The sequence below is a fragment of the Bemisia tabaci genome, chromosome 8 (assembly GCF_918797505.1).
Source record: "Bemisia tabaci chromosome 8, PGI_BMITA_v3".
NCBI classification, from domain to species: Eukaryota; Metazoa; Arthropoda; class Insecta; order Hemiptera; family Aleyrodidae; genus Bemisia; species Bemisia tabaci.
Genome location: NC_092800.1, coordinates 15,842,065 through 15,853,347, shown reverse-complemented (window position 1 = coordinate 15,853,347; position 11,283 = coordinate 15,842,065). Strand labels below are relative to the sequence as shown.

Sequence of the window (11,283 nt, the reverse complement as noted above, 5' to 3'; positions counted from 1 at the left end):
GAAACTTGCTGTACATTGAACAGAATTTGAAATGCCCAAGTTTCAAGGCTAACAAGGGCATTGTCCACTACCATATATGGTGTTAAAAAAATGGTAAATGTGCGCAGGGTGTCTACCGTCAGTAAAAACGGAGAAATATCTGGAAATCTGACTTATCAGGAAGATCGGTCGGAAATCAGGAAATCTCGAGTGCATCAAGCATTTTTCAACTAGATGCAGTTTAGCATATTTAAAAGTGAAACACTTGATTCCATTCTTTAACATGTTGGTTTGCAAAATCAAAGGAGTGTTGCTTTCTTCCAGCAAAAAATTGAGAAATTTAATATTAAGAAAATATCTGGAGAATCCAAAATGATATTTTAGTAGGTACCCTGAAACAATACTTTTTTTAAGGATTGTGGTGAATAAAAATGCACTGTTTTAAAAAAAGAATATTTAATTACCCAACAACTAAGACAGAGTTACAGTTATGTTAAGTTATTAAACGGTGTTGTATTCACAACAAATAACTACACTCACTGTGATAAAGATAATTTTAGATTTTTTAAACAAAGCATAGAACTTCTTTTTTACAAATACTTACAGGTAATATAAATTGATAAAGAACATGCAAGTACTAAAAATAATGAGAGAAAAGGACATACATCAGACCACAACGAGAGAAGACCTACAAGAAAGCAAGGAGAGACGTAGGATGACGCAACTCGGAGAGTAGGAACTAGAATTGTAAATTCATTGGAAACCATTTAATCTCGGTTAATCAAGGATAAAAATTGTAAAGAACAATTCATTTCATTTTAATTAAATACAATCAGTTGGCACTTTGTTGAGGTATTGGAAGGGAAACAACAACAAAGACCCAAAATACTGATAATTTTAATCTGGTGAACCCTTCAAGTCCTAGAGTATGGTTGATTTTCGATTATTATACTATTAGATTCGATAATTATACAAAGGAAAAAGACGAACAAACAAAATTGATCATGGAACATATTAAAACCATAGTAGCTAGGAAAATGGAATCAGGAAAGTTAAAGCAGATACAAGTAAGTTTGATCTAAAAACAGTTGCTCGAATGACACTTTCCTTTTTGCTCGATGGCTCAAATTAGAATTGTAAATGATTCAGTTGCGCTTGCCACAGAATTGCAATTTTTCATTTTTTAGATCTTCAAGATTAGTAAAAATCAATGAAATCTATCTAGGCGCCAAGTTTAGATATTAGCGGAGATATTGCCCTTTGAAAATACAATGGTCCACATCATTTCTAACACTATGGCATACCATGGTTTCCTTTAGATTGATTTTCTTTAATCTATAGAATTTAATAATCAAAAGTTGATTCTGTGACATGCAGAGCTGTGTCATTAACTAATGACTAATCAATTTGTAAGTGATGCAAACGAACAACACAACGAAGTTAAAAACTAGGTGAAAAACTAACAGAGACATGTAAACTAGCCTAGACCATACGCACTCTTAATTCAGCTAACTACTGATCACTGGACACAATGGAACTGATTTATTTCATAAGGGCCCAAGCGCCAAAATTCAAGTTTTATTTTTCCCGTTTTTCCGGAAACTTAGATTTTGGTGCTTCGGCCCTTAGGAAAAATATCCGTTTCGTTTAGAACTAGAGTAAAAGGAATAAATAAAATATTCTCAAAAAATAAAAACAAAGGATAAACTTTCTACTGAGACTGGGATAAATAAAAATCTTGATAAATTAATAGAGGTTAGAAATTATAACTACTTGACGAAATTATGAGACAGATGCAGAGAAGAGCATAAATAATATTTTTTTCTAATGAAGTAAATTGGTTATTTACAGGATGAATAAAATAATCTAGAAAGTGTGGTGCATTGTAAATTTAGATATTAGGGCACGATTTATACAAAAGAAAGGAGGGATAGAGTTATAATGAAAATAACGTAAAGAACCCTCTTAATGACAAATGAGTGGACTGAAAATGTAATTTTGGTGGATAAAATAAATATGTGAGGGATGAATAAAGCCAACTGGATTTCTTGGGGGGGGGGGGGGGGATTAGAATAAAATTTTGCAAAACTAAAGTTCTCTTCTGAATTCACTGGATAGATTTAGTGGAGAAACTAGGAGGGACTTAAATATAGTAATGAACAGAAGGAGGGCCTACTTGAACTTGAACAAAATGCGATACTGATCAGATAAGAGACAGTTAATTGGGAAAATCGCTCCATTCACAGAAGATGCGTCACTCTTTTTGCTGCAATTTTGAAGTGCATTAAAGCCAATGGATTCTTTAGGGGCGGCGAGTTGTGAATGAGCTAAAAGGTAAAATTAATGATTTTCAATGAAATGGTTTTAGGTTGGTCAGAGTTTAAAAGTACACATAAATATTCCTGGAGGTAGGTTACGATTTTTAAACCTCAGAAAATAACCAGTAATTCTACGAAACCTAAAATTGAGTTAAAATCATTATGAAGTCAATCTTGTAAAAGAGTGGCTGTGAAGAATGTTATAGGTTTTTTGACAAAAGACTGCCTGTTGTCAAAGCTTCACGAAGAAAATTTCTGGAGATCTGATATACTTAAAAATCCGAACATCATGACCATGAGCTAAAAGATTCACTAGCCATTGTATGTAATTTTTAAAATAAACTCTGATCAATTAACTCATAACTGAAGTCAAAAATTGAAAACAGATCTATCGCTTACTTTTTTTAAAAAATGAGATTTTTCCAAACAATTAATGTCTGCTAACACTGCGTACAAGCACACAAACATAATTTAAATGTCCGTGATCATCATATTTAATTAAGAGAAAATAATTGTACAGTTTTTTTTATAGATTCTGGTGGAAAAACTACACATTCAAGGAAAAAATTGCTCAAGTTTTTAGAAAAGTCAGTAACGCTCAGGCAGACAGATAAATAGAATGTTAAAATTTTGCACGAGGGTAAGGTTGATCATTTTTGTGCAGTGTTAAGCAAAACTACTTTAGATTACTTCAAGAATACAACCAACATCAAAATAGGGAAACATGGGTGAACTAAACAGGCTGTGAAAACAAAAAGAGTTGAAATCTGAAAAAACATGACGTAAGTCGGAGCGATAAAAATACTGACGTAAATTCTGGAAAATGTTTGAGAAGCTGTAACAGTTTTCTTAAGTACTAATACCCTTCATTAACATTAGTTTTAAGAGAAGCTAAAACTAATCATGATAAGAGTTGCGGATTGAAACTAGTGGGACTCTTTGGTTTCATGTTTCAGCCCGAAAAAAAATCAAAATAAAAGATATAAACGGTTTAACAGTTTTCATAAATTTTCTTTGGCAAGATTCAAAAGAAATAGGTCAAGCTAGTGCAGTTTACTCAAGATAATTACATGACATTTCTTACTACATTTTGGCACATGAAAACGTAAAATTATTAAGCTGCTTCAAGGGCTGGCAAAATGATCATGAAGGAATCAAATAGGTAATAACCAAAAAATATGTAACAGAGTAATGAGCTGAAAGTGAGTAAACTGAAGAGAACGGAACATTAAACAAAAGAAAAATTCAAAAAGATAAACTAAAAACTCAAAAAATTAAATATAAAAGAAACTGTCATACTTTAGGATGCCCCTTCCATTCTGAATACTCTCTGAAGAAAAGGATAGACATCCTTAAAACACAAAATTTCTCATTTATTTATTTTAGGAGCGCTGAGTATATAATTTTGACTTGAACTTACGTTGTACATCCCATTTTCTTTCATGTATCAAATCATCCTAAACCATCTATTCTAACAGGATTACAAAAAATATAATCCCAACACTCATGATAAGAAATTCTCAAAATTTTGGCCTTCAAAATTTCAAATCCCACCAGCTAGACGTACGCTTTTGAATCTTCCCTCTTTATATTTAAAAATTTTCGTTGAAATTGCACGGTAAAATTTTAGGGCTTAAAGGTTACCAAAAAAGAACCACATAATTGCTGAAGAGGGGGGAGCAAATGACGATCATTGAATACGGAGGGTAAATCTAGAAGCACTTTCCTATTGACTGTGGGTAGGTGCTTACATAGAGAGTGTACCCATAAGATTATCCTAGAAATTAGAATTTAAAACACACAACAAAATAAGATCGATAGAGGATATTGAGAGTGAGGATGTGACAGGAGGTAAGACTTAGCTCTTCTACACTAAAATTAGTAAGTATCTTCTTCGTCTTCGTCCATAGCAAAATCGCTTCCAATACCTGAGTCAATCGCGTAGATCGGACTGTAACACAATTGTAAGAGTCAGTTAGATTGAGTGTTAAAGAATACTTTGACTTCTTTGCCCAAAAAAAAGACAATTACCCCCAAGGATCATTGCTCCTCTGGCAAAAGGGCATGCCTCAATTTTCGCATGAGCTCCAAAAAGCATGAGTTTATATGTAAAACAGGGCTCGAGAGGAAATTGAGAAACGCCCTTACGTCAGAGGGGCAATGAGATGAAAGTAAAGAGTTAGGAGCAGGAGAAATAAAAAATTAAATAAATGAAAAAAAATTCGAAGGTATGATGATAACAAGATTTGGCTACAGAAAAATGATTGCAATTTGATGGGCAAAGTGCAAAACCACGTATCTTTATTGCGCTGTTTCAAAACTTCCATGCCCGTATCACTTTTTCGAAAAAAAACAAGCCAACTTTATGGCTTGAAATGTAAACAGAATATTCTAGGTGCTAATAGAGAAGAAAAATCAAAGAAGTTTTAAAAAAATTACGCTGACATGTTTTCCAAAGAAAAAATAAAGTATGAAAAGAAGTCTGCAATTTTGCAAAAGGAGATAGGTGGTTTTACACTTTGGCCATCGATTTAATACTGGAGATAAATTTTATGTTGAATGCAATATTTTGTACCGAGCCAAAATGTGTATCACATGGCTTTCGATACAATCTATGCACAAAGTGAGAAACCTAGACAAAGCCTCAATTGGCTCTGCTCTCAAACCTGTCAGTGGGGCCAATACTTCCCAAAACCTAATTTTAGCAAACCAATATGGTCAAGCGCCCATTGTATCAAATTAGGGAAACCCCGCATGAATGTAAAAAGATAGGGAAGCCTGGTGCAAACTACAGCATTTCAGCAGTGAAAAAGGCCGATTTTTCTTCTTTTTTTGTCTTCAAGTAGAAGCTATCATGAATTTTGATCGAAAATGGGGGAGGGTTGATAGCATTTAGGGGAAGGCTTGGAACTTTCTGCACATCTGAATTTCAGCACGTTATCTAACCTTTTGGAACATCTCATTTGATTTAAATCACACTGACAAAATTATCAGAGACAAAAAAATTTCACTGTAACAGGTATGCTGCTTGAAATGAGGCACTTACTTGATAGCACGACAGGTGAAGAAAACGATTCGTTTTAACTTCTTGTTGTAGAAGAAGTAGTTGAAAGACCACAGACAACCATCCTCGCTAAAAGGATCTGATGTGAGATCAGGATTGTAACTGGACAAAGAAAAAAATAAAAAAATAAATTAAAATCGATAAAAATAAATGAGTGTAGAATACAGCATAGAAACTTTGTGCAGATAGTACAGATTTTGTGTGTTTATGTGCACTGCCATGCCAAAGAAAAACGCTGTATGAACATTTGAGAGTTGCCACATTTCCTCCGAAGAAATGTTCATTTTTGAGGAGTGTTATGAATATTTTAATTGGATTTTTCAGAAAATTTAGATCTAATTACAAAGAAATTCCTCTGAAAAATTAAAATGAAAATATTCACGAGTTTTTCTGAAACTTCATATTAAATGAAAGGAAATTTGGCAAATGATGAAGGTTCATACAGCGTTCTTCCTTAGCATGGCAGTGCACAGATGGACCCAGTTTAACAGAAATACACCAAGTCACGTCAAGTTCGGACAAAGAAAAGGAGGTTTGAAATTTTATTCCTTCATAAGACTCAATGTTAAACACCAATTATAATGAATATTTTCATGTTCCAAACATTTCATCTTGGCTTAAAACTATTTGAATCCAAATTACACATGACTATTTGGATACAAAGGCTATGGAGAGTCTGAAGTGAAAACATGACTCCTGATTTCTTACAAAAAGAAGTAATAATTTGTCTACTTTGTTGAATGTTGCTGCCCCTTTCAGGTTTTAAGTTTTTTACCCACAGAAAATTAGAAACGAATGAAAAGGAAAATACAAACCTGTAAATATCACATTCGTTCATTGAGATCTCGTCTTCAATGGCTGCCCATAAGTGCGACCGCATTGTTCGATATTGTTCACCTGCTGTTGTACTCAGATTGCTATCAATTGCGTTCATAACCCACTAGAAAAATTCCAGAAAAAATTATGTTATTTCTTGGAGCACGGTGAGTCTTACTCTTACACAAAGCTAGATGAAGTTTTTACCTGTATCGATTGATTTGAGCCCTTTATAAAATCTCAAAAATCTTTGTAAGACGAGAGGCATTACATTCCTTACCACTGCACTTACATCTGTAGAAATTTTTCGGTGAAAATGTCGTTTTTTAATGCTACTTTGGAAGCATGAAAAATCATTACTAATAAACTTTCAAGTTCAGAAGATAAAGCTTCTGAGTAAATAGTTCTGTTTTTTACTTTTCATACAACTTGCTGGGCAAGGGTTAAGTATGATTAACCTTGTAACATCATACACTATGTCAACTGAGACATAAAGGTGCCAGCTTCTTAAAAGGGAATATTTTTCACCAGAGTTAGCGAGCATGGTGCATGCTTTGTTTCCATGCAAATAGATGCAGATTTTCATCTAGGAAAGTATTTTCAAGAAAGTACAAAGAATTTTGTATTTTAATTTATTTGAACACTCTACAACATTACAAATTCAAAACTAAATTTTTATTAGCAGTCAAAAGATCACAAATGAAGCGGCTTTTCAATAATTTCCTCTCAGTGACAAGTGCTCGACATAAACCAAGAAAGTAACAAGAAAATAATTACTGATTGAGAATACAGTAAGAAGATTTTAAACCACAAGCGTCGAGTTCTGCCTAGCTTTTGGAAGATTGATACTTTGAATAGTTATTTTTGCTAAAATGCTCTGCCTACATAAAATCAAATAGATTTTAGTATCTTGAAAGGCTAATCAGGGTATTTTGGAGGCATACCTGAATACTGGGCTCTTTGCTGAATTCATGACTCTTGGCATGAGAAAAGTCATAATCAGGTTGGAATGCTGAGTTCAGAGTTGCGATCAAATAGAACAGTGTTTTACGACTGATTGTATCGCAGAGAGGTCCTTCTTCATCTCCAGAAACACTGCGGCTGTGAACAATAGTAGAAATTTCAGATTAATGCAAATCTTTCCTTCTGGATGAGGGTACTACATTGAGTTTGACTTCGTATGAAATTACCTCTCTCTAAAAATTGCAACAACAAGTCATTAATTTATCTATCTACTTTCACTTTTGGACATGTTACCTTTGGAGCTCTTGAAATTAGTATTTGATGATGGTTGCATTCAAAGGCTTTTTCAAATGTGATATAAAATCGATGGCCAGTTTATGTATAGACAGATTATTGTTAAGCAAAAAAAAAAAAAAAAAAAAAATTAAAAAGAACTTTTATATTAGACTTTATACTAGACCCACATGACTGTTCTTCTGAATTTCATCTTAGTAGGAGCTCTAGAAACTTAGAAAATCGAGGGAAAAAAATATTGAAATTTTGTACCTGCTTTTTCAACCTAATTCCAACAGGGTTGCCACAAAAAAGAGAAAATGAAATGCCCTGAAATGCCCCTGATTTCTTGGAATAAATTTTGGTAAAATTCCTTGACGTTTGGCGCTAAGCAAGATGATTTAAAATTATTGCACATCCGAGCTCTATCTTGCAACATTTGTTGTTCGAAACGTCAGATACATTCTAAGAAACAACAAATAGGGGATTTTAAAATTTTAATGAAAGTTTCCTATCATTTTCCAGCTATCCCTGAATGTGGCAACCCTGTTCTAGTGATCTTCTCAGCTATTCAAATGTTGCCGGTGAAGAGCCCATACTTAGCCATTCACCTGGGTGAATTTGGGTCGTTGAGGTTTAAATTAAGAATTAGCTAACAGATGAACTTTGTTCTTGAATTTGTACTTACTAGCACTACCTCACTGCATTTTGGTCAACTTAAAAGTCGTAACTTCCGAGGTTTACTTGAAATTATGATGTCCACAGGAGAAAATTACTTAGGTATACATTAGATCTTACCTATACTGACTCTGACCAGGAGAGGCACTGTATGTATGCTGCGGAGGAGAGAGAGCTTGTAGGTCATGCGGTGTCACACCTTCCTCGGAATTGAATTTTTTGTACAGCTGCTTGTCATTTCCTGCCATCTTGCAGGAGTAGCTTTCAATCCTGGATGGAAACAAGAAGCAATGGGTCATTGATAAATTCAATCAACTGCAATTTTGACCATCAAAGATGTCATTTATTTTTCATCATTACTTTCTTCTTCATTATCATTGAGAGTACTGTTTTTTTGAATTTACAAAAAATACTTTTCAAAACTTGATGTTGTCCCCTTGTAATGTACAGGACGTGAGTAGCAATTTCTTACTTTTTTCTTAATACTCTGAAAAAGTGGGGAATTGGAAATTTTATTGTTCAATTGGGCAGTTGGCCGTTGGACAAATAAAAAATATAACAAAGAAACAAAAATGTCGCCTTGTGGCAAACGGTCGGCATTTAGGAACTTTCTTCATCTGTAATTTTGAGGGGCTAATTGATTCAAGATATTGAGAAATTAAATAGAATGCATAACTTGTAAAACAACATCCAACTCATGTTAAATGGTCAATTATTTAAACCGTCTAATAAAAAGTAAGGTTATATCTCTTCAATCAGCGTTGCTGGAATTCAGCTTCTTGCTGTTCATCATCAACTAAACTGAACTTTCCTTCTTGCAACTTCTGGTAAGGAATCCTACCAGAAATACCCTAGTTTCAAGCAGACTTGTCCTCGTGAACAGAAAGCAAAGATTCTTTCTCGTCGGCTACAAAGAGAGTAAAAGAAAATGTCAAATCCTTGTTGAAAAGCTAGTAGTCCCAAAATTGGGACAATAAGAGCTTATTCTCCTGTCTGAAGATACAAACCTTCCAATAATCTTGATGTCCCCACAGTTGATTAATAAGGCACTGTTGAGAGCTTCAAATCGGCTGCTTTCTAATAGCTTCATTTTGTACTATGATGATTCCTTCAGTTACAATAGCGATGAGAAACACACAGTGAGAGCGAAGGATCTAAAAAAATTAACCGGCTGTCAACTTGAGTCTATTTACACATATTGATGATTGTTGCAGCAACTATTACTACTTATTCGACTTGAGGGACTAAAATTGTTCCTGAATATGATTTTCGGATGAAGAAATATGCCTTTTCTTCTGGAGTGTTGAACATAGCACTGAGAGGTAGATAAACTCAGCAAATCCTCGGATATTGATGGACACATTACAGAGAAATGTTTCTGCAAGAACACTAGTGCACTATCCGCACGAATGATAAATTATTGGCAAAATCCGAATTTTTACGAAAAGAAAAACACACAGCTGAAGAGCGTCCTAATCACGAAAAGTAGGAAGATCTTTCCTACGAAGAACAAAGAAAGTTCCCTTGTAGTGAAGCCAAGCTTTATATAATCGGTTGAACAACTCAAATAGACACACAAAATCAATGATGAACTGTATAGAATTAATGCTAAATGAATTTGATAAAGGCAGACAACATTATTGTTTGTAAATAGAGCCTGGGAGCATCAAAATAAACAAATCTAACGATTAACTTGAATTTGACAGTCACTGGAGGCAGCTGATTTGGATTTCTTTTTTTAGACCACAGATGTCGTAAAAGTGCGCTCGTGAATCTATCCGTCGACTTGCGCAACAGGATGCCTTTGAAGCTTCAACTTCACGATTCAACATTGATAAGTGCAGCAAATCGCCAAAGAATATTAATTTTAATCGGAAAAGGTGCAAAAAAGAAAGATAAAGACGACTTATTTAAAAAGTTACTTCAATTTGCCCATGAAAAGGTGACCTCGTCATGGAAATACACCGAGTGTGATGCTTTTGAAACACCCTATGACTCCAAGCAGGTATATTTTCACGTCGCAATCGCAGAGTGGGGTGAGCAAGGACGCGGGGATGACCGACGAAGGTAGTTTGAGGAGGGGAGGAGGGGAGAGACGTATTCCATTGCTTGAGCAACCTTCTCGGATTTGAACTAGTGCCATGAAAGATTGCAAATCGTTTAAGAAAAAGAAATATTTTGATTATTTCACTACCTTCCTTATCAGTTACGCTGGTTCCTGTCAGATCGCAATGAACCGATAACTTTTTTTCATACTTCAATAAATCAATTGCCGCTCTCAATTCAAGTATTCATAACGCTGATATTAGACGTTCTTTTTTTGACTGATAGTTTTCCATCATCATAGTTGAGGCTTTAGTCTTTACACAAGATGCACGTAGGTGTCCTAGAATGCGACTGAATGTTATTGTGTTTAAAAAATGATGCCTATTTCGAGAGTTCAAGGGCGTACAGCACGCAGCCGCAATAGGATAAAACTCAAAACTCAAAAAATTAAATCGCTGAAAAAAGCTGAAGTTCGCTCTGCTAACTTCCTCAGAGCCATATATTATAAAAAACGCCTTCAAAATTACATATGTGCAAGTAAATTTGTGACAGAGCTAATTGAAGGCGAATTCAAACTGCAAGAGGCTCCTGTTTTCTCTCTGACATAGCGTAGCGACATTCACAGCTTTCATAAAAAATTTTGGGAGATTGAAAATTTTAGTGGAACATGCTGATTCTCAAAACATTCTTGAGTGAATTGTTTTGAAGTTGTAGATCGCTATAACTTTCTTAGAGACTCAGAGCCATTATCCTTATGTTGTGAGAAACGCCTTCAAATGAGGAGATTTGTAAAATTATTTCCCTGTAATGACAATTCCCACTTGCCGCACAAAAAATTGACAGCGAAATAATGTATGGAAGTAAAGTTGCCGCAGAGCTTATTGAAGGTGAATTTAAATAAACGAGCAGCTGAGCTCCGCCGCGCTGTTTGCTTCTCTCACAAAATAGCTACGTTCGCAGCTTTGCAGATGGAGTGTCTCAGCTAAATGGACTGCATTTTGCAATTTGGAACTATAAATTCTGGCCTGGTTTAAAAACAACGTATGTGACATTAGTTCCAAATTGCAAAATGCAGTATGCTGACACATACTTTAATAATTATAGTACCCTAAAGTTGTAGTTCTTTATTTAACCTCCTCAGTCCTC

General features: G+C 34.6%; 1 protein-coding gene across 1 annotated transcript; it reads right to left on the bottom strand.

The window, feature by feature from the left end:
- Positions 1-418: 418 nt before the first annotated feature.
- Maf1 (repressor of RNA polymerase III transcription Maf1) lies at positions 419-9,844 on the bottom strand. Its single transcript, XM_019062380.2, has 6 exons — positions 9,099-9,844; positions 8,212-8,361; positions 7,122-7,278; positions 6,177-6,301; positions 5,344-5,463; positions 419-4,248 (listed from the first exon to the last, which is right to left on the bottom strand). The coding sequence occupies exons 1-6, from the start codon at positions 9,179-9,181 to the stop codon at positions 4,176-4,178; spliced, it is 708 nt and encodes a 235-aa protein (XP_018917925.1). The 5' UTR covers positions 9,182-9,844; the 3' UTR covers positions 419-4,175.
- Between the last annotated feature and the right edge of the window lie 1,439 nt (positions 9,845-11,283).